At 41.4% G+C, this 22,740-nt stretch overlaps 2 protein-coding genes, 1 long non-coding RNA gene and 1 other non-coding gene across 7 annotated transcripts in view; 2 read left to right on the top strand and 2 right to left on the bottom strand.

The window, feature by feature from the left end:
• The window catches only part of LOC123520612 (beta-1,4-galactosyltransferase 2-like), a 6,522-nt gene extending 453 nt beyond the window's left edge, over window positions 1-6,069 (bottom strand). The window contains exons 1-6 of one of the 4 annotated variants that reach the window (XM_045283054.1): window positions 5,760-6,069; window positions 3,327-3,546; window positions 2,958-3,093; window positions 1,851-2,153; window positions 1,353-1,536; window positions 5-223 (exon numbers count right to left, since the gene is read on the bottom strand). In XM_045283054.1, the coding sequence (XP_045138989.1) occupies window positions 5-223; window positions 1,353-1,536; window positions 1,851-2,153; window positions 2,958-3,093; window positions 3,327-3,524 (1,040 nt within the window). In that variant the 5' untranslated portion in view covers window positions 3,525-3,546; window positions 5,760-6,069. Of the gene's footprint in view, window positions 1-4; window positions 224-1,352; window positions 1,537-1,850; window positions 2,154-2,957; window positions 3,094-3,326; window positions 3,547-5,395; window positions 5,675-5,759 lie in introns of those variants that run through there. The other 3 variants (XM_045283053.1, XM_045283052.1, XM_045283055.1) reach the window with 3 other exon arrangements.
• A 1,039-nt stretch (window positions 6,070-7,108) lies between these two features.
• LOC123520614 (sulfotransferase family cytosolic 1B member 1-like) lies at window positions 7,109-13,573 on the bottom strand. Its single transcript, XM_045283057.1, has 7 exons — window positions 13,363-13,573; window positions 13,132-13,277; window positions 10,871-11,072; window positions 8,658-8,784; window positions 7,818-7,984; window positions 7,551-7,656; window positions 7,109-7,436 (listed from the first exon to the last, which is right to left on the bottom strand). Exons 1-7 carry the CDS (start codon window positions 13,531-13,533, stop codon window positions 7,318-7,320), a joined length of 1,038 nt encoding a protein of 345 aa, XP_045138992.1. The 5' UTR covers window positions 13,534-13,573; the 3' UTR covers window positions 7,109-7,317.
• Trnaa-cgc lies at window positions 12,816-12,889 on the top strand. The gene has a single exon. It is a non-coding gene; the product is annotated as a tRNA-Ala (tRNA).
• Window positions 13,574-14,498: 925 nt separating the features above from the next.
• On the top strand, window positions 14,499-21,887 carry LOC123520618. Its single transcript, XR_006679319.1, has 2 exons — window positions 14,499-15,020; window positions 21,598-21,887. It is a non-coding gene; the product is annotated as an uncharacterized LOC123520618 (long non-coding RNA).
• The last annotated feature ends 853 nt before the right edge of the window (window positions 21,888-22,740 follow it).

Here is a 22,740-nt window from a genome sequence, read left to right on the forward strand (position 1 = left end):
TCACCTGTCAGGGCTGGGATTCGCCTTCTTGTGGGACAGCATGGTGTAGCGAGCCACCTTGCTTGGGTAGCGCGACACGTTGAGGCCGTGATGTCTGACGCGGTTAAAGAAGTCGTCGTCCTCACCGCCCCAACCCCAGAACTTGTTACTGAACCCGTTGATGGCGGTGAACTGCTTCGCCGTGATGGCAGACACGCCTCCAAAATATTCTTGATACGGCAATCTGTAGATTGTGTTGATACGTTATGAAAATAAATATCTTACTTCTGATGTAATTACATAATATTCTAATATTCTAATACGTATGCGTATGTGTGTGTGTGTGTGTGTGTGTGTGTGTGTGTGTGTGTGTGTGTGTGATTCACCTCGGTCACCCAGACAGTCTTCCCCATTACGGAGTCCTACCCGATCTTCGGGTAGGACTGAGACCACATAACACACTCCACACAACGAGGCCACAACCCCTCGAGTTACATCCCGTACCTATTTACTGCTAGGTGAACAGGGGCCACACATTAAGAGGTTTGTCTATTTGCCTGCTGTTTACCTGGATTCGAAACCGGCCCTCTAGACTGTGAGCCGAGCGTGCTAACCACTACCCTACGTGTGTGTGTGTGTGTGTGTGTGTGTGTGTGTGTGTGTAATTCACCACCACCACCACGGTCGCCTGCTGGTCACCCAGCCAGTCTTCCCCATTACGGAGCGAGCTCAGAGTTCATAGACCGATCTTCGGGTAGGACTGAGACCACGACACTCCACACACCGGGAAAGCGAGGCCACAACCCCTCGAGTTACATCCCGTACCTGTTTTACTGCTAGGTGAACAGGGGCTACACATTAAGAGGCTTGCCCATTTGCCTCGCCGCCTCCGGGACTCGAACCCGTACCCTCTCGTTTGTGAGTTGAGCGTGCTAACCCCTACACTACGCAGTGTGTAATTCACTGTTTGATCTGCTGCAGTCTCTGACGAGACAGCCAGACGTTACCCTACGGAACGAGCTCAGAGCTCATTATTTCCGATCTTCGGATAGGTCTGAGACCAGGCACACACCACACACCGGGACAACAAGGTCACAACTCCTCGATTTACATCCCGTACCTACTCACTGCTAGGTGAACAGGGGCTACACGTGAAAGGAGACACACCCAAATATCTCCACCCGGCCGGGGAATCGAACCCCGGTCCTCTGGCTTGTGAAGCCAGTGCTCTAACCACTGAGCTACCGGGCCGTGTGTGTGTGTGTGTGTGTGTGTGTGTGTGTGTGTGTGTGTTTAACAAATGTAATTACTGAGTGACAATAGTGTTTAAAGGTTTCAGTGTAACAGCAGCACACGTGGAGTCGGGACTACACCTGTAATCATAGGTGCTCATGGCGACGGACATGTGTCTGGGAGGCTCCAAGCAGGTGTAAAGGTTGCGGTCGTCCTCGGGCAGAAGGTCTACGTCGTGGAGCACCAGACAGTCAAATGCGTAGTGCTTGAGACCTTCCAGGACACCGACATTCATCAGCATTCCTCGGTTGAACGAGTCGTCACCTTACATAAACAATGAGAACAATAGATCAAAGGACAAAGAATATTAATGTAATACGTGAAAAAAAAAAAATTCTGGACATATTAGAATATCATATGTTGATCTCCACGTGTTACCTCACCGATAACGCGTTCAGAAAAGCTGCCCTAAGACATCAAAATTTGACTCAGTATTTGTGTGTACTTCTGAAACTAATCTTATCTGCATGAATATAAGTTACATCAGTAAAACATGTGAAATGTGTGCATTTGCTGATAGCAGCAGCAACAGCAGCAGCAACAGAACCAGCAAGAGCAGTAAGAATACCATGGACTACCTTCAACACCACTAACAACAACATCCCAGGTCCTCGCCGCCAGCAGCCATGCAAGCGGCCACCCACCTGCCTGCTCCACCACGTAAATGGTGTACTCGAGTTGCTGCCGCTGCAGGAAGGGGTGCATGTGGTGGACGAAGACCGTCAGGTGAGTGGCACGGTTCCGGTAAGGGATGATGATGGCCACCTTGTGCCGCGCAGTGCAGTTCTCAGGCCGGTAGCGTCCCCCGAGAATGAGTTCACGGTGCGCGCGCTCTTGCTCTTCCAGGGTAGGAGGGTTCGTATTGACTTGTATCTGCCCCTCTGATATATATATATATATATATATATATATATATATATATATATATATATATATATATATATATATATATATATATATACTGCAGAATAGCTGAATAAAATAAAATTAGTAATTTATTTCCCTAGCAAAGTATTCATGATGTGTTTAGTACGGATTTTCTTGACTTGGCAAGAAAATGTAATGAAAACAGTGTTTAAGAACTTTACAGCCATCCTAAAGAAAACTCGAGATTAAGCACTGATTTGATATAAAAATGGACATACGGCATATACACATGTGTGTGTGTGTGTGTGTGTGTGTGTGTGTAATTCACCACGGTCGTCTGCTGGTCACCCAGCCAGTCTTCCCCATTACGGAGCGAGCTCAGAGCTCATAGACCGATCTTCGGGTAGGACTGAGACCACATCACACACAACACACACCGGGAAAGCGAGGCCATAACCTCTCGAGTCACATTAAGAGGCTTGTCCATTTGCCTCGCTGCTTCCGAGACTCGAACCCAGCCCTCTCGATCGTGAGTCGAGCGTGCTAACCACTACACTACGCGGTGTGTGTGTGTGTGTGTGTGTGTGTGTGTGTGTGTGTGTGTGTGTGTGTGTGTTTATATTAAAACCTGCTTTTGGTGCTATGTATTGTCTGTGCAGGAGTGAGGCAGCTGGAGACATTTTGTTGGAGCTAGCAAATTTTGAGAGAGAGAGAGAGAGAGAGAGAGAGAGAGAGAGAGAGAGAGAGAGAGAGAGAGAGAGAGAAATGCCATCTCAGTACGACAAGGAAGGCAAACATATCAGCAGGTTGATACATACTCAGGCTGGGGGGGATGGGCGGGCAAGGGGGAGTGGTGTCGCGGTGCCTGTTGTTATCTCTGCCGCTGCCGCCGAGGCTGAGCGAATAGACAGATGGTTCTCTCGTAGAATTATCGCTGAACCATTTTAATCGTAACTGTAGAAAATACCAACAAGAACATTATCGTTATCTAATTAACCAATATACCAATAATTATGGATAACTTGGATGTCAGAAGCTTCTTATCGATACTAATTTCATGCAGAAAAGACGCAATATGTCAGTGATTCACTCCTGCTTTCTTCCTTGGCTGTTGTAAACATCGTGTTCAACTATCAGAGGCGATGATCCTGACAGGGCTAGACAGAACACACTCGGGCACCACTTACTGAGGAGCTGGGCACGACGAACCAGTGGTGAGCGCCATAAAAAGAGCTGTAGTTATAGTACAATAACGTTTGAGCCATCAGGAGGCCCAGAATGGTCAGCAGCGGCAGTTTCCAGCGTCTTGCTCCACTGGAACTGCTGCCAGGCACGCCACCCTCCCGCCACGACGCAGTTGGCGCCTCTGCTGTGTCTGACGACATCTTTGGTTTTGGCAAGTGAACACTGCGAGAAGGGTCACAAGAAATAATGGATACCGTACACAGGCTCAAAAGAAATGTTCTAAGGATAAATATGTAATGAAACTTGAACATCAAGTAATCAATCAGTAATTAAGGTTTCGGACGATAATCAGATGCTTTAAGTGGAAAGCCGATGCAAGAAAACCGAGATATAAATGTAAATTAAACTAAAGTGAATATTGTCTATCGTCTAGAACCAAAAAAAAGAAAGAGGGAAAGTAGATAAGGAAACATGTGGAAGATACGACGGTTGTTGATCCATAATACTGAAAATGGTCCGTCTGCCCCTCTGTTTATCTATATCTGTCTGTTTGTCTATTTATCTGTCTAACTATCCGTGTGTCTGTCTACCTCGATTTTTTTCCCATTAATGAGGACGAGTATTCGGAAAAAAATGAGAGCAATGAACTCTGAATGATACATAATCTACATTGAGAAAAGCAAGACTCCAAAATGTGATTTCTATGCCAAAAGGGAATGAGAAGGAGGAGAAGGACAAGGAGAAGAAGAAGAAGAAGAAGAAGAAGAAGAAGAAGAAGAAGAAGAAGAAAAAGACGTAGAAAAAGAAGAAGAAGAAATGAATAAGCAAAATCTAGACTCCAAAGCACAGAGCGGGTTTTGGCGTGCTTGCTTCTTCCACGTTATACTTTTTTTCTTTCTTTGTGGCACCATAAAACTGTCCATTTTCTATAAGCGGCCCAGTCCCAGTTCTTCACCTTCAAGGCAGCATTGCTTCATACAGTGCTATTAATGATGGGTTAACGGGAATATGAGCTGGGAAATGATGATTCTTTTCCTGATTAATACTTTTACAATATGAACTTTTCAAGAGAATGGCAAGAAGTCTACAGAACGAAGCTAATCCAGAGTAAAGTTCTCCTCTCTCTCTCTCTCTCTCTCTCTCTCTCTCTCTCTCTCTCTCTCTCTCTCTGTCTGTCTGCCTATTTGCTCCATTGTCACTATAACCTGCAACAACAGTTATAGAACTACCACCAACAGCAGCAGTAAAAACAACAATAATAATAATAAGAACAATAACAACTTTACTGCTACAACAACAACAACAACAACTTTACTGCTACAACAACAAGAAGAACAACAACTACTACTACTACTACTACTGCTACTGTAATAACACCACCACCACCTCCACCACCACCACCACCACGAACAACAACAACAACAATAATAATAATAATAATAATAATAATAATAATAATAATAATAATAATAATAATAATAATAATAATAGTAATAATAATAATAATAATAATAAATAATAATAATAATAATAATAATAATAATAATAATAATAATAATAATAATAATAATAATAATAATAATAATAATATTTATCCTCCATCCACCTGTGTTCGAAGCTGTTTGCATAATGCAATTCAGGAGAGAGAGGAGAGAGAGAGAGAGAGAGAGAGAGAGAGAGAGAGAGAGAGAGAGAGAGAGAGAGAGAGAGAGAGAGAGAGAGAGAGAGAGAGAGAGAGAGATATATAGAGAGATATATATATATATATATATATATATATATATATATATATATATATATATATATATATATATATATATATATATATATATATATATATATATATATATATATATATATATATATATATATATATATATATATATATATATATATATATATATATATATATATATATATATATATATGCCCTTAACACTCGTAGTACGCATCAAAACATGTGCACAGCTCACACTTTCTATTACCCCACAAGAATGATAGTAATATAATCACTGTAAGACACGCAGCACTTAAAAGTGTTATCAAAATGTCAAAAGTTAATAAAACTCACCACAGTATCTTTTTCGATGGTCCGTGATAAGAGCTCATGAACTGCGGCGCATGTACTTGTATTATTTGCCATACAAGGCATCAATGGAGTAATACATGGACATGAGAAACAAGTTTCCTCGGCACCCACTAAAGAAAATCAAACGTGCTAATCTTGTGATTAGAAGAGACGTTTCCCTCCTCCTCTCTCTACTGGAAGCGCTCTCTTACTGAAGTTTCTATCTCAATGCATAACATTTCTTTCAACATTTCCCTGACTATACGGCATTGAGTTGCCCGACGCCTTTCCGACTGCGTCATCATAACTTTGTGAAGGTGTTTACATTCATATGATAACAAAACATCTGCTTCAAGCTTTGACTTACCTTTCCCAGTGACGACGAGCCAATAACTACGAGCACATTTTTGCCTCAGCTCATCGATCCTTCCTGCTTACCTACCGCCGGAAGAATAACAAGGAAGCCTAGTCGGGAGCCTGCAGGTGCTCAACAGCTGTGTCTTCAACCTGCAAATAACTACATGATATTCTTGACATTAACTGCCGAATGTTTCTTGTTACTGTCAACTTTTGTCGAAGGTTATGTATCACCTCACTGGTGGTCATGAGTGGCTCTACACCCAGAGATCCAGAGACCAGTCACAACATAATATAAGCTGTGAGTGAGCTCTTTCTGCTGGGCAGGGACCAGCTGCTTGTTAAATGTAATTCCTGAAATATCAAGTAATTTTTCCACTTTATGCTATAATTGTTACAGTTGAGGAAACAATTAAACTATTAGCAAAAACGCTATTTTATTGGTATTTTTAATATACATTGTTGATTTGGCGAGGGAGGGACGTAGTCTATAGTGCCTGTAGGTATATTGAGTATGGGAAGCGCTGTTCAGCTTCCACCCATTAGTGGTGAAGGCAATTTTCTCTCTCTCTCTCTCTCTCTCTATATATATATATATATATATATATATATATATATATATATATATATATATATATATATATATATATATATATATATATATATATATATACATATACATATATTTCTTTTTTATGTCATGGCTTATAGTGCCTGTAGATATATTGAGTATGGGAAGCGCTGTTCAGCTTCCACCCATTAGTGGTGAAGGCAATTTTATTTTTAATGGTACCCATATTAGGGCCCATATCACCACCCAAGCGCATCTTTGTTGTAACCACCTAGAACCTGGGGATCAGGGTGACATGTACGTAACTTTAAACCACTTGACAAATGACAAAGTTTCAAGGCGGTATGTGGTGGGATTCGTACTTACGCGTGGGCGTCTGTCCGATCCCACGCTCACCACCTTATCCACTACGCCACCTCCTCTCTCTCTCTCTCTCTCTCTATATATATATATATATATATATATATATATATATATATATATATATATATATATATATATATATATATATATATATATATATATATATATATATATATATATATATATATATATATATATATATATATATATATACATTTTGTCGTTAAAGCTCTTATTATTACCATTATTATTGTTATTATCATCATTATTTAGATCATCATTATTATCATTATCATTGTTATTATTATTATTGTTATGATTATTCTTTCATAATTATTATTATTACTATTATTGTTATTATTATTATTATTATTATTATTATTATTATTATCATTATTATTACTATCATCATCGTCATTATTCAGTTTAGTTCTGTATTCTTTATTAATATTGAAAAATGTACAGTAGCATCTTTAAACATGTGAGCAAAATTGAAAACAATAAAAGTATTCAAAGGCAATTTAGTATTCTTGATATTACCATTAATATCATGATCAGCACCACCATCATCACTGCTATTACAGGTGAGCTGATCAACACCGCCGGTAGCAATGGCACCACTTCAACAGGTGGGTTACTCCGCCAAGGCCCAGCTCAGGCTCAGGTCAGTCCCCGTCACGTTCTTTTTGATCCATTGGTCCATCTCCGCCTGTAATTCTGGTGGGAAGTTTTTCTTCCAGTCGCCCACGATGCCTGCAGCATACACAGTATAATGATTTTTTTCCTTTTATAATCAATATGAAATCGATGATGTAATGGAAATTATTCACATACTTATTTTCTTTATTTTTAACAAAAGATACTCACCCTTTCTAAAAAAGACAACTTCCTTGGGTTCCTCCTTCTTAAATAAGTCGTCGGACAAGAGTTCCTTTCGAGACTTCATGGAAGAAAAGGAGGTGTACCGCTTTATCTGGAGGAAACATTCAAACATTTCTACTCTAAGTCCGGCGAAAGTAGCCTTGATAAAACATATCAGTATACAGTAACTGGAAAGGAGCACTATCAGCCACGACACACTATAGGTCATAGGTCATTGTTACCAAGAATCCCACGTTTCAGCTGAATACCTACGGCCTCAAGTTTCTCCTCGTTCAGTCGTGTTCCCAAGAATTCGTTGATCTTCCTCAACTCCTGCATGGCGTCAGATATCAGATCCTCGTAGAAGACGAAGTGGAGATTGGGATGCTCTCTCTTCTCCCATGCAGCTTTCACGTGTGGCCAGTACGGACAATAGATCACTAAAAACAATTAAATTGCACTACCAGTGTGTGTGTGTGTGTGTGTGTGTGTGTGTGTGTGTGTGTGTGTGTAATTCACCACGGTCGTCTGCTGGTCACCCAGCCAGTCTTCCCCATTACGGAGCGAGCTCAGAGCTCATAGACCGATCTTCGGGTAGGACTGAGACCACAACACTCACTCCACACACCGGGAAAGCGAGGCCACAACCCCTCGAGTTACATCCCGTACCTATTTACTGCTAAGTGAACAGGGGCTACACATTAAGAGGTTTGCCCATTTCCCTCGCCGCTTCCCGGGACTCGAATCCGGGCCCTCTCGATTGTGAGTCGAGCGTGCTAACCACTACACTACGCGGTGTGTGTGTGTGTGTGTGTGTGTGTGTGTGTGTGTGTGTGTGTGTGTGTGTGTGTGTGTTTGTGTGTTATTGAATTATAAGTATACATTTTCTTCATGTACAAAATTAGCATAGTATTTCGTGAGAAGAAAAACACATGCATGAGGTATTAGTAACGGTGGCAAATGGTGGTAAACAAAGAATCATCATGCCCTTCAGTAAAGCAGAATACGTAAAACTTGTAGAGAAAGTTTTAGCTGTGTGAATGTTATGATGAACATGTACTGTACATGCCTGATGTCACCACTGTTGGTTGCATTGTCATCCTCAGCACTTACTTCCGTCATTCATGATCAGCTTGGCAAAGCTGTCGATGTCACCACAGAATTCATGAACATTGGTGGTGCTAAAAAACTTCCAAAATGAGGTGGTCATGTCCTTGGGGTTCCTGGTCACGTAAACTACCTGTAACAAAAAGAGAGAGAGAGAGAGAGAGAGAGAGAGAGAGAGAGAGAGAGAGAGAGAGAGAGAGAGAGAGAGAGAGAGAGAGAGAGAGAGAGAGAGAGAGAGATATTAGAGGTTTGCTCTGAGTATCGATCTGTTTAGGGTAAGAAAGCACGAGCGGCTATAATCCAGTTTTTTTTTTCTTTATGTAGGAAAGAGGGCCAGCCAAGGGCAAAAATAAAAAATAAAATAAAAATGCCCACTTGAGTGCTGGTTCTCTACAAGAAAAAAGAAAAAAAAAAAAAAAAAGAGAAAAAAGCGTCAGCCAAAATTAGGGAGCAAGCGCCTCGATGACTCCCTCTTAAAAGAAGTCAAGTCGTAGGAAGTCGGAAATACAAATGCAGGGAGGGAGTTCCAGAGTTTACCAGTGAAATGTATGAATAATTGAGAGTACTGGTTAACTGTTGCGTTAGAGAGTTGGACAGAATAGGGATGAGAAGAAGAAGAAAGAAGCTAGGCCGCAGGAGAAGGGGAGGCATGCAGTTCGCAAGATCAGTAGAACAGTTAGCATGAAAATAGGGGTAAAAGATAGAAAGATATGCAACATTTCGGCGGTGAGAAAGAGGCTGAAGACAGTCAGTCAAAGAAAGGGAGATGATGAGACGAAAACCTTTTGATTCTACCCTATCTAGTAAAACTGTGTGACTGGAAACCTTCCCCCACCAAACATGCGAAGAGTACTCCATACAGAGGCGGATAAAACCCTTATACAGAGTAAGCAGTTGGAGGGCGAGAAAAACTGGCGGAGACGCCTCAGAACGCTTAACTTCATAAAAGCTGTTTTAGCAAGAGATGAGATGTGAAGTTTCCAGTCAAGATTATGAGTAAAGGACAGACAGAGGATATTCAGTGTGGATGTGGGAGACAGTCGAGTGTCATTGAAGAAGAGGGGATAGTTGTCTGGAAGGTTGTCGAGTTGATAGATGGAGGAATTGAGTTTTTGAGGCATTGAAGACTACTAGACTTTCTCTGTCCAAATCAGAAATCTTAGAAAGACCATAAGTCAGGCTTCCTGAAGGGTTGGTCGTCTCTGAAACTGAAAGGACGTGGAAAGATGTGAGGGTGGTATCATCAGCGTAGGAGTGGATAGGGCAAGAAGTTTGGTTAAGAAGGTCATTAATGAATAATAGAAAGAGAGTGGGTGACAGGACAGAACCCTGAGGAACACCACTATTAATAGATTTAGGAGAAGAACAGTGGCCGTCTACCACAGCAGCACTAGAACAGTCGAAAAAGAAACTTGAGATAAAGTTGCAGAGAGAAGGATAGAAACCGTAGGAGGGTAGTTTTGAAATGAAAGCTTTATGCCAGGCTCTATCAAAAGCTTTTGATATGTCTAACGCTACAGCAAAAATTTCACCGAAATCTCTAAAAGAGGATGACCAAGACTCAGTAAGAAAAGCTAAAAGATGACCAGTAGAGCGACCTTGGAAGCCATACTGGCGATCAGATAGAAGATTGTGAAGTGACAGATGTTTGAGAATCTTCCTATTGAGGATAGATTCAAAACTTTAGACAAGCAAGAGATTAAAGCTATAGGACGGTAGTTTGAGGGATTAGAACGGTCACCCTTTTTAGGAACAGGCTGAATGTAGGCAAACTTCCAGCAGGAAGGAAAGGTAGAAGTCGATAGACAAAGTTGAAAGAGTTTAGCCAGGCATGGTGCAAGCACAGAAGCACAGTTTTTGAGAACAATAGGAGGGACTCCATCAGGATCATAAGCCTTCCGAGCGTTTAGGCCAGCGAGGGCATGGAAAACATCATTACGAAGAATTTTAATTGTAGACATGAAATAGTCAGAGGGAGGAGGAGAGGGAGGGATAAGCCCAGATGCCTAAGGTGGAGTCGTGAGCAATGGTTTGAGAGAGGAGTTCAGCTTTAGAGACAGAAGAGATGGCAGTGGTGCCATCAGGGTGAAATAAAGGAGGGAAAGATGAAGAAATGAAGTTATTGGAGATCTCATCACTTGTTCACCTAGAGAGCGTTTCCTATTACATCATTGGTTTAGTCAGAATGTAAAGAGCTGATGTTTGAAGTCTGGTCTGACCTTGATTGTGTCCAGGATGTCTTGAGGCAGAAGAGGAAACGGGAAGTGACACTTTATGACCCGAGGACCTTCTAATGCCTCAATGATGTCAGCCATTACCCCCATGTCCATTTTACGGCCAGGATGTTTTTCTTCAAACCTCTTAGCTATGGGTTCCATGGGTTTTCCTCCCAGAAACTTCGAATCAAAGATCATATCAAAACTGGAAAAACACACACACACACACACACACACACACACACATATATATATATATATATATATATATATATATATATATATATATATATATATATATATATATATATATATATATATATATATACATATATATACAGGGTGTCCATAAAGTCTCTTTACCATTTCAAAAATTTATTACAAATGCAATTGATATTTTATTCAGATTTGTTCTATTGTATTCAGTGTTTATTAAAGTTTTTAATCACATTGTATTTGTGTGTTTCAGGGATCCTGTTTGTGAAAAAGGTGCTGTTGAATGCACCCCTAAAAAATGGCTACTCCTCAAGAGCAGGCGCAATGTGTCTCATGGTCTATTGAAACAAAATCGGATAGGCAGATTCAGCGAAACTACAGAACTAAGTATGGAAGAGATCCACCATCACGCCCGTGAATTCATGCATGGCACAAGAAATTTAAGGAGACATGGGCAGTGTTAGATAAAGGGAGGAGTGGACGACTAAGAACATCTAATGAAAACATCGATCGTGTGAGACAATCCTTTTCTCGTTCTCCCACAAAGTCCATCCGTATTGCTGCCACACAGTTAGAGCTACCGCGTTCAACAGTGCACAAGGCCCTACACAAGAACTTACGATTGTATGCTTGCAAAGTGCAACTCTACAGGCACTCGAACCAAATGATTTTTTTTTTTTTTTACGGTAAGGCCTATAGCGCCTGTAGGCACACTTGAAGAGTGTATTGGAAACGCTGTTCAGCTTCCGCCCATTAGTGGCGCAGGCAATTTTATTTATAGTGGTACCCATATAGGGCCCAAGCTCATCTTGAGTGTAACCACCTAGAACCTGGGTATCATGGTGATATGTAGGTATCTTTAAACCACTCGACAAATGGCAAAGTGATTTAAGGCTGTCGTGGTGGGATTCGAACCTACGCGTGGACGTCTGCCCGATCCCACGCTCACCACCTTATCCACTATGCCACCACTATGCCACCGCCTCCCTCCAAGACGAAAAGAGTTTGCAGTTAACATGCTGGAACGAATTTCTGAGGGTGAAACATTCCTCAGACGAGTTTGTTTTAGTGATGAGGCAACCTTTCATGTTTCAGGGAAACTGAACAAACACAATGTGAGAATCTGGGGATTCGTTGAGTCTGCCTATCCTATTTTGTTTCAATAAAACATGAGACACATTGCGGCTTCTCTTGAGGAGTAGCCATTTTTTAGGGGTGCATTCAACAGCACCTCTTTCACAAACATGATCCCTGAAACACACAAATGCAATGTGATAAAAAAAAAAAAAAAAAAATACTGAATACAATAGAACAAATCTGAATAAAATATCATCAATTGCATTTGTAATAAATTTTTGAAATGGTAAAGAGACTTTATGGACACCCTGTGTGTGTGTATATATATATATATATATATATATATATATATATATATATATATATATATATATATATATATATATATATATATATATATTAATGAATGATCAAAATAGACAAACAATGCAAGCCTTGCCCCTTCCCCTTCCCTACATAAAATATTTTCAAGTAAGAATGTGCACCTCATACGTGTCATGCTTATCTCATATTTCTGAAACTTGCACTCGAACATGTTCAAATAGTGTAAAGGTTTTAATTATTTTTTCCTTCAGTGATGTAGAGTTGCAAAGCATGTATTTTGAATATATTTGATATACTATTTTCAAAGAGTAAACACACACACACACACACACACACGGTAGCTCAGTGGTTAGAGTGCTGGCTTCGCAAGCCAGAGGACCGGGGTTCGATTCCCCGGCCGGGTGGAGATATTTGGGTGTGTCTCCTTTCACGTGTAGCCCCTGTTCACCCAGCAGTGAGTAGGTACGGGATGTAAATCGAGTTGTGACCTTGTTGTCCCGGTGTGTGTGTGTGCCTGGTCTCAGGCCTATCCGAAGATCGGAAATAATGAACTCTGACCTCGTTCCGTAGGGTAACGTCTGGCTGTCTCGTCAGAGACTGCGGCAGATCAAACAGTGAAACACACACACACACACACACACACACACCTGATGTCTGGAGAACGTAAAAATATTGTTTCATCCGCCTTGGGGTTCTCTAGGTCGGGGTTGTGCAGCATGGTCCACACAATCTCATTCATCCAGGTAGTGCCGCACTTCGGAAAGGTCATCACCATCACGTCATTGCTTCTGAACTGAGAGAAACCACCACGGTGAACTTACAGCAAAAACGTTCTCTATGGACTAAACCAAACGTTGGAATGGTGAACGTATGAGTACCTTCACGCTGTGTATCCTGTCGATGAAGGTGGGCGCGGTCCCAGGATACAACCACCCTTCAGGCAGAATCCGGACCACCCCGTGAATGAAAGGTAATATCTTCATATTCTTGACTACCTCTTCACTCGCCTGCTCCACCTTGTGGCCACTCAACAGCTGCCTGCTCATCATGTACTGGCCGCAATGTGACACTGCTGGAGGGCAGAGAAGACTATAACATTATATACGTATATACGGTATCAGATATGATAGACTATCAGGCAAAAAGTTTCCACACACTGACTCACGAAGGAACATTACAGAAAACAATATTCACTATACTTTTCTCCAATTACAGAATAAAAAAAAAAAAGTAAAGTAAAGTGGCGCCTTAAGGAACAGTGATTGGCTATCAAAGTTAGTATTATGGCGGGTAGGACCTAGAAAAGTCTCGGGAAGGTGAACGGAAGTTGCGTAATACGCCATGTGGGGAGAGGGGGGCGGAGTCTGACCTGACTTCCTGGCAACGGGTGGGCAGAGCCTAGTCTTCTATTGTTTCGGTATCGGTATGGGTTAGGCCCCCCACACACGAAGCGATTTTAGAAGCGCGATTCTGGGTTGACCCCACACACACAGCGACTGGTGTAGCGACAGCATACCCCCTCCCCCGCCATAACCCCCATCCCCGCTACTGTATCCACGTGGACTGCCCTCTCATTGGCCATAACACCCACCAATGACGCGGGAAGCTATTTCTATTTCATCTATTAATAATTCGGTATCAAAGCGGTCAGCAGATCCCTAGTCACTCATCTTGCTATGCGTGGTTGTGATGCACTCCTCCAAGCCGGATGTTACCAGTTACCCCGCACTCCCTCCCAGCTGCCCCGCGCTCGGACTCCACAGGAGGAAAACTGCCTGATCGCTCATTGGCTCTAATCTCATCCCGACCAGCCAATGAGATGCAAGTAGTGATGAAATCGCGGGAAGCTGACAAGCTGTCGCCTCGTATGTGGGACTTCATAGTAACATATGTAACTCGAGTCGCTCGGGAATCGCGCTACACCAAGGGATATCTCGAGTCGCGCTTCCAACCCAGCGAGTCGCGACCACGTCTGAAGGCTCCAATAGACTTGCATTGACTTTGGAGTCGCGCTTCTAAAATCGCTTCGTGTGTGTGTCTATTGGAGCCTTCAGACGTGGTGGCGACTCGCTGGGTTGGAAGCGCGACTCGACTTGGTGAAGCGCGATTCCCGAGCGACTCGAGTTACATATGTTACTATGAAGTCCCACATACGAGGCGACAGCTTCCCGCGATTTCATCACTACTTGCATCTCATTGGCTGGTCGGGGCGAAATTAGAGCCAATGAGCTATCAAGCAGAGTTTTCCTCCACGTGGAGTCCGAGCGCGGGGCAGCTGGGAGGGGGAGTGCGGGGTAACTGGTAACATCCGGCTTGGAGGAGTGCATCACAACCACGCATAGCAAGATGAGTGACCAGGGATCTGCTGACCGCTTTGATACCGAATTATTAATAGATGAAATAGAAAACCGTCCAGCCATTTGGGATATGACATGTGCTGATTACAAGGATAGGGTAGTCAAAAAGAGATGCTGGGAGGAATTAGTGGATATATTCTGCAGTGGAGACGAACAGGAAAAAAAAAAAAAAAATGTAGGTAAGTGAAATGAATACTTTATTAACCAATGTTATTCTTCTTTTTGTATTTTTTTTCACAAATATCAGTAAACTGTAAATAGCACTATATACGTGTATTTTATACTATTTCTAGGCCTAACAAATGTGTAGGCGAGTGAGATTAGTAGAACGTTACATCTTGAATATTGTTACCTCTTACCTTATGTACCACCCTGCATCTTACATCTTGCTTCTGTGCTTCACCTTTCTTCAAGGTTATCTTTCTAAATCTTACCATCCTGCCATGCAACTCTACCGCCAGTGATGAAGGTATGGCGGGGGAGGGGGTATGCTGTCGCTACACCAGTCGCTGTGTGTGTGGGGTCAACCCAGAATCGCGCTTCTCAAGTCGTGCTTCTAAAATCGCTTCGTGTGTGGGGGGCTTTAGTGTTGTATTGTGTATTGTAGAAATGCTGCTCTTATGTGACATAGATGATCAAGGAGATTCTGTAATTCAGTAGAATGACCTAGATATAAGAGATATTGTACATATAAAAGGAAGTAAGGAGACAAAACGAGTTAGTAAGGATAAGAATCTGCAAGTCAGAGTGCAAGTAGGAACTGGAGAAGAGTCAGAGAAGAGTTAGTGAGCAGAAGAGTAGTAAGCGCAAAGACAGTGTTGGACTCATTGCTATTGTATCCAGTTCTCTTGTAGGATTTAAACTTCACAAGTTCTGCCCAGCGTCTGTTTCCTTTTCCACGAATTGTAACCAGTCTCTTTGACGACACGGCTGTATTTCACGAATCCTGTGAAGAAGTCACAGTATTCGTGCCCAACATAACATTAGCATTACACCAGAGAGAGAGAGAGAGAGAGAGAGAGAGAGAGAGAGAGAGAGAGAGAGAGAGTCATAGGAAAATTTTGAAAAATAGAAATTGATAAATTAATTAACAAGTGAAACTCGTGGGCAAAAGTTATCGTTGATTATATTTACTTTTGAAATGTTGCCAAAAGATGCTTCTCTCTAAGATGATAGTTCTGCTCTAATTACTACACCTGTGTTCTGCAATTGTGGATGTGAATAATTGTCCTCACCCTGCCGGCTTGTCAACCTTGAACGAAGAAATTTTATACTTTGTTCGCATCACACGTATGACGCGCATTTGTTTTCGATGAGTTGCTAATGATCTAAACTTTTCTCGTCACCTTTTTATGAGGTGCATATTATTCTTATTTAGTCTATAATGTCCTCTGTTGACCTAAATCTCCCTTTGAGTGTATTTATGAGATATGGGAATAACCAAACGTCACACGGATCCAAGTCTGGGAAGTAGAAAGTTCGACGAACAACTGTTGTCACAGTTCGGTGTCCTGGTTAAGCCGGGAGCACACTAGCGACTTGTCGCGTCCACACGATGTGGTCGTGTTTGGAGCACACTGGCGACACGATGTGGCGACCACTTGTGGCGACCACAGAGCGACGGAGCACACTGGTGAGGCGACGTGGCGACCACATCGCTGAGTCACGCCCCCACCCTTCGAGACCTCAGTTTCAGCATGGACTTTGAAGATGAAACACTTGCATTACTTCTGCTTCTGCGGCGCCGCCGTCGTCGTCGTCGACAGAGAGCACTGTGGATGCACTCAATTACTGCATCAAGGCTGACTAATGGACAATTTTACACCATAATGGGTGACTTAAGAGCAGACAGTGCAAAACTCTTCAACTACTTCAGGATGTCTCAAGAAAGTTTTATTAATGAGCAAGGGGTGTGTACCCAAGCACGTGCCCACCCTGACTGACTGACAGTGGCGAGTGGCGGGAACAACCACTGTCGCTAGTGTGCGCGGGCCCGGCGACAAAGCCACACCACGCCTGTGGCGGGGATGAGCGACAGAGAGCCACAGTCGCTAGTGTGCGCGGCAATGCTTGAAAACAATGGAAACCTATGGGAGACCACATCCCCGCCACACGATACTGTGGCTTTGTGGCGCCACAGAGTCGTGCTCCCGGCCTTTTGCTTGACGCTGAATACAGTGTTGCCATTCTATTTTTTCAAATAGTTACCACATTAAACCAGTCAATAGCACCAAATGCGAAGAAAATGTATGGAAATTCTTAAATGCAATTTTCTTACCTTACAAACGGCCAGCAATTAAAATTGTAGCTCCTCTTCTCTAATTTCAGGTGTAGACTTTGTAGTAGTAGTTTTCTACAGTAACTGGGCAGAAGGTTGCCATGTCTTGCAATTTTCATCTTGAAGCAGGGGCCAGAGCCTTGCTGCGCAGTAGACTATTTGGTGTACCTGTTTTAAGTTTCGCTCTGTACTTTGTCTTTATATTGCTCACCAATGAGAATTTAATATCTTTTCAGCTGCAGCAGAGGAATGAGGCAGGGACATTAAATTCATGAGTTCTGATACTTAGGAAATCTTAGTTTATCAGAGCGCTTCTCTTTTGAAACTGTATACAAAAATGCTCTGGTTCTGTTGATGATTCATGCAAAGATGGAATTTCAAATAGGGTAAGCTCCCTCCATTTGCTATTAAGTTCTTTATAATCTTGTTCTTCAATTATGTTAAGGAACTTAACTGCTATAGGAGACACTTGGGCTTTCCTTTACGCACGTTTTCGGGATCTACGGCTCTCAGTAACTGCAATTTGTCAAATATTCCACAGGACAAGAAGCGCTGAAACATTTGTTTTGATAGGGTAACAAAAAAGTTCAGAGTTTTTACCTGGAAATCATGGAGCTCTTTCTTTGAAATGTTGGAGGAAGACTCTAAGGCAATACCTTCAACTTTTGCTCCCCGATTTATATCTTCTATCTTCAGATAGTTACGTAGATGGATCATTAAGGTTTATTTCTCTCAGATCTTTATCCTTCAAAGATTCTTTTTTTTTTTTATGAAATAACTGAGAATAGCCTTTGCACTGTTGTTGATGGACTTCCTGAATTTGTGGACTAATGGAAATTGCTTGGAATTCTACATTCACTTTATTTACAGCAGATAAATTGAAGGCCAAAACGGCAACACTGGCTTGAATGACTGGTCTGGACCTTGGAGGTTAGATAGAGAGGAGGCAGCACGCCTCTCTCCTGCTGTACTAAAAAAAATGAAGCTATAGGCGGTGGGCGGACCTTACGATCGCAACTTATGCCACTGTCACACATTCACGTACGTATCCTCCGGTATGTAGAATTTTGTTCATACGGCAAACACCTCGTGAAAACTACGAAACACCCTCGTGGTGCGAGAAACGTACCCGGGTGTACCAGGGGGTTGCATGCAAGCGCCATGTACCGCGCGCCAGTGCGCAGATGGAGTCGTATACCTCTTTGGAACATTTTCCAAATATACCGCGGTGTCACGTCAAACTGTTGATTTACGTGCGAATAGCCGCACCACGTGGTTCGTACGTAGATAATACCGGAAGCCTACCAGCCCATTACGCGACCTGCCACGCCGGAGCCTAGCGAGTCTCGTCGCACTGACTTGCTATCCACGCAGTACCCAAGGTAAAGAGGATATTCTCTTTACCTTGGCAGTACCTGAGGTTTCGCGTCAAACCACGCTACCCAAACGTTCCCGTCACTGTGCACCCACATAGTCCCAGGCATATAAAAACTGTGATATTTATTCAACCCAGCTAAGGATTGGTCACAAGCTGACATGTCTGCCTTAATGACCCTTGTGCAGTCGATAGGTTTGCCACTTACTAGAGAAAACTAAGAACTGATTGTTTGATTTATTTAAGGCAGATTATAGTTTCCCAGATATGTCATGTAGACCTATTATTAACGGCATTAATACGTTTAAGTAATGGGAAATTGCCACTTTCTTTTTCATTACTAGAGAAAAACTAAGAACTGATTGTTTGATTTATTTAAGGCACATTATAGTTTCCCAGATATGTCATGTAGACCTATTATTAACGGCATTAATACGAAATACTCACAATATTGAAAGAAATACACCAGGCCGTTTCCGGGAGAAATTACGGCAAAAAAGAATGCTTTTCGCGTTTATTGCATGACAAGGAACAAACAGTGAAGTAAAATTTCAGTGACTAATACTTTTTCCAGTGCCCAGTGACAAGAAATCACACATACACATCATCAGTATTATCAATCATTGATATCTTTATTTTTTTTTCTTCTTTTTTATACCATGTGGGCTTTTCACGGGAATTTATGGGCTAAAGGGGATACTTTCGATCTGGCAAACTCTGGAACTCCCTACTTGCTTCTGTATTTCCATGCATCTTCCTACGACTTGACTTCTTTTAAGAGGTAGGTTTCAAGATATTTGTCTCAGACTTTCAGCTAATTCTCTACTTTCTTTTAGAGCTTGCATTCAAATGGGCCTTTTTTTTTTTTTTTTTTTGTTCTGTTGCTCTTGGCATGTTTCCCTCTTGCGTAAAAAAAAAAAAATTCTAAATAAAAACTATAAAGAGAGAGAGAGAGAGAGAGAGAGAGAGTATTTGGCATGTGTTAAGTAATTGCTATACCAAAAAAATCAACCTTCTGGCCAACTTTTACCTGATATGCAGTTTATTATGGACATAATATGGAAAGTAAGGAGCATAACTCAAGCGTTCCCATGTATTTTCAATGGGCGGCTGGTAATGTTTTGGATGGTTGGGATTGGGGCAGCAGCGAATCAGTAGCGCGCTGGCTTCACTTTTGTGACGTCATGCTGCTTCCTGTATTCAACTTCCTTGGTCTGGATTTTGGAGGAAAAATAAGGGGAAGGCTGTTGAGAATATCGCTCTTCAGTGGAGGGTGAAGCCAGTGGGCAGAGCCTATTTGGTGGGCGGAAACTATAATGTGGTTTACATAAGTTAAACCATCAGTTCTTTCTTAGTTTTCCTCTAGTAATGAAAAGAAAGTGGGAATTTCCCATTGGTTAACACAGCAGAGGCCAATGGATTTTAAGTTGCGATCGTAAGCTCCGCCCATCGCCTCATAAGTTCCACCCACTGGCTTCACTTTTTTAAGTACAGCGGGATAGTTGCATGTATCCCCTTCTCTATCTAACTTTCTTGCCCAAAACATTGGGTAAAGTCGTAGGCAAATACTCCGTATTTTTTTTTTTTTTTTTTTTTTTAAGGATGTTAGATAGAAGAAGCGGCACGCACCTATCCTACTGTACTAAAAAGTGAAGCCTGTGAGCGGAGCTTACGATCGGTAACTTACACCCAAATCATTAGACTTTTTCAGTAACACTTTGCGGAAGTCGAACGGTCCAGAAGCGTTTGCCCATACTATACGCAAATGCCTCTACTGAAAACGACAGTAACACTGCCAGACGAACCTCCCTCGTCGCTCCCCGGAAAAACTTATGTACTCCTTAGTCGCAGGCTCACGCCAAATTAGTAGTGTTCAATACATGAAAAAACTTAATTCCTTCATCTATCAACTCGACACAACCTTCCTGACAACTATCCCCCTCTTCAATGGCACTCAAGTGCCCCACTCTTCTACACTGAATATCCTCGATCGATCTTTAACTCATAATCTAAACTGGAAACTTCACGTCTCATCTCTTGCTAAAACAGCTTTTATGAAATCACTTCTTAGGTGTCTCCGCCAGTTTTTATCACCTCTCCAACTGCTAACTCTGTACAAGGGCCTTATCCGCCCTGTAGGGAGTACTCTTCGCATGTTTTTTGGGAGTTCAACTCAGACCTTTATTAGATACAATGGAATCAAAAGCCTCTTTCTCACTGCCGAAATGTTGCTTCTCTATCTTTTATCGCCATTTTCATGCTAACTGCTCTATTGATCTTGCTAACTGCATGCCTCTCATCCTCCTGCGGCCTCGCTGTACAAGGTTATATTCTTCCTCTCACCCCTATTCTGTACAACTCTCTAATGCAAGATTTAACCAGTACTCTGTTTTTCTTACCTTTCTCTGATAAACTCTGGAACTACCTGTGTCTGCATTTCCAACTTCCTATGACTTGACTTCATTCAAGATGGAGGTTTCAAGACATTTGTCCGTCCTTTGCCAAATTCTATCGGCTCTGTATGAAGACCGGGAACTGAGTGGGCCTTTATCATTTATATTTTTGTTACCCTTGGCAAGTCATCCTCTTTTATATATATATATATATATATATATATATATATATATATATATATACACACACACATATATATATATATATATATATATATATATATATATATATATATATATATATATATATATATATATATATATATATATATATATATATATATATATATATATATATATATATAGAGAGAGAATCTTAGTTAATTGCTATAGGTTACCAAGAAAAATCAACTTTCAGGCCAACTTTCACCTCATTTACCATTTATTCGTCTTTCATTCATATGCACATGTATATATGACCTGGTTCAGCCATACATTTGCCCCAAAGACAGCCTCCCACCTCTCGTCCAAGTCCACCAAAGCTGGAAAACACTACATCATCTAATTTATATGTATGATAAACCATCTAAATCTTTGTGCCACAGTATGCCACAACTAATTGGTGTCTTTAAAGGTATTAGGCCTCGAAACATAGATATAAGATGGAAAATATGGAGTGTAACTAAAGGTGTTCCTGTTTTTTTTTTCAGTGGGCGACTAGATGGTAATGTTTTGGGTGTAAGGCTGGTAGGGGCAGCAGCAGACCAATAGAGTGCTGGCACCACTTTTGTGATGTCATGTCGCCTCTCCTTATTCAACCTGCTTGATCTTCTCCAATGTTCATATAAGATCATATCAACCTATCAAGCAATTGAAAGGGTCAATTTGTAGTTTCACCCAACCATGGAGTCTGGTATGTGACTACATTTTTCTGGTGAGAAATGTAGTGAAATGATTGATGGTATATGTAATTTCCATCATAAATGAATATTTTTCAGGTTACGATGTTTTTTTTTAACTCCAACTTATACTTGCACCCAGACACTTTCTCCCTCCCAACCAACACCCACCCACCTATACACACTTTTTCAAAATTTTATGCAATACTGCTGTATATATTTGTTGACTCACTATATAGAACAGTTGTTCCAACCTGTGGTATGCGCAAAAGTCTTCCAGGTGGTACATGAGCACTTTCAGGATCATATGTGATCTTTAATATATGTAATAGAATTCATTCATCTCCAAAAATTAATATCACGCTACACCAAATAACCTGGTATCGATCAGCTGGAGGAGAAACATATATATCCCTTGCATTAAACTGAGTTGTGTTCCTTGCTAGTTCATCTGTGTGTTCTAATTGTGAATGATTAATATTTGCTAGAATTGAGTTTTTCTGGAACCAGGTGATACACAATGGCTGTACAGGACCTCCAAGTGGTACTCACACAGGAAAAGTTTTGAGAACCACTGTTAAAGCGAATCTACTAAGTTGTGTAAAGATGAAGAATTGTAATGCTGAATGGTTGGCAGAATCAACTGTAGCACTCAAAGTTTGGTCATATTGTGTGACCAAGCTACCTTAGAATACTATAATCAATTGGTCTTGTCAACTGCTCAACATTACACTTTTTCATCCCTACATAACTTACTTGATCTGCTATACAGTGGGAGTCAACAAAATCCAGTGTGATGTACTGTATGATTTATTCATTTCCTTAGAATGCTCTTCAACCATTCAGTTAAATTATTTTAATTCCTCCAAATAAAGTAACCAACTTAGACAGATATTTGCTTCTACATACATAATTTACCAGAGTTGAATGAACTATGATGGAAAGTGTTACATT

This window comes from Portunus trituberculatus, chromosome 47 (assembly GCF_017591435.1).
Source record: "Portunus trituberculatus isolate SZX2019 chromosome 47, ASM1759143v1, whole genome shotgun sequence".
Classification (NCBI taxonomy): Eukaryota; Metazoa; Arthropoda; class Malacostraca; order Decapoda; family Portunidae; genus Portunus; species Portunus trituberculatus.

Coding starts and splice junctions, on each gene's coding strand:
- LOC123520614 (XM_045283057.1), bottom strand. CDS start 13,533: ATGATGAGCAGGCAGCTGTTGAGTGGCCACAAGGTGGAGCAGGCGAGT. Junction 11,073..13,131: donor TTACGTTCTCCAGACATCAG/GTGTGTGTGTGT, acceptor GTGTTTTTCCAG/TTTTGATATGATCTTTGATT. Junction 7,985..8,657: donor GCTGATCATGAATGACGGAA/GTAAGTGCTGAG, acceptor AATTGTTTTTAG/TGATCTATTGTCCGTACTGG.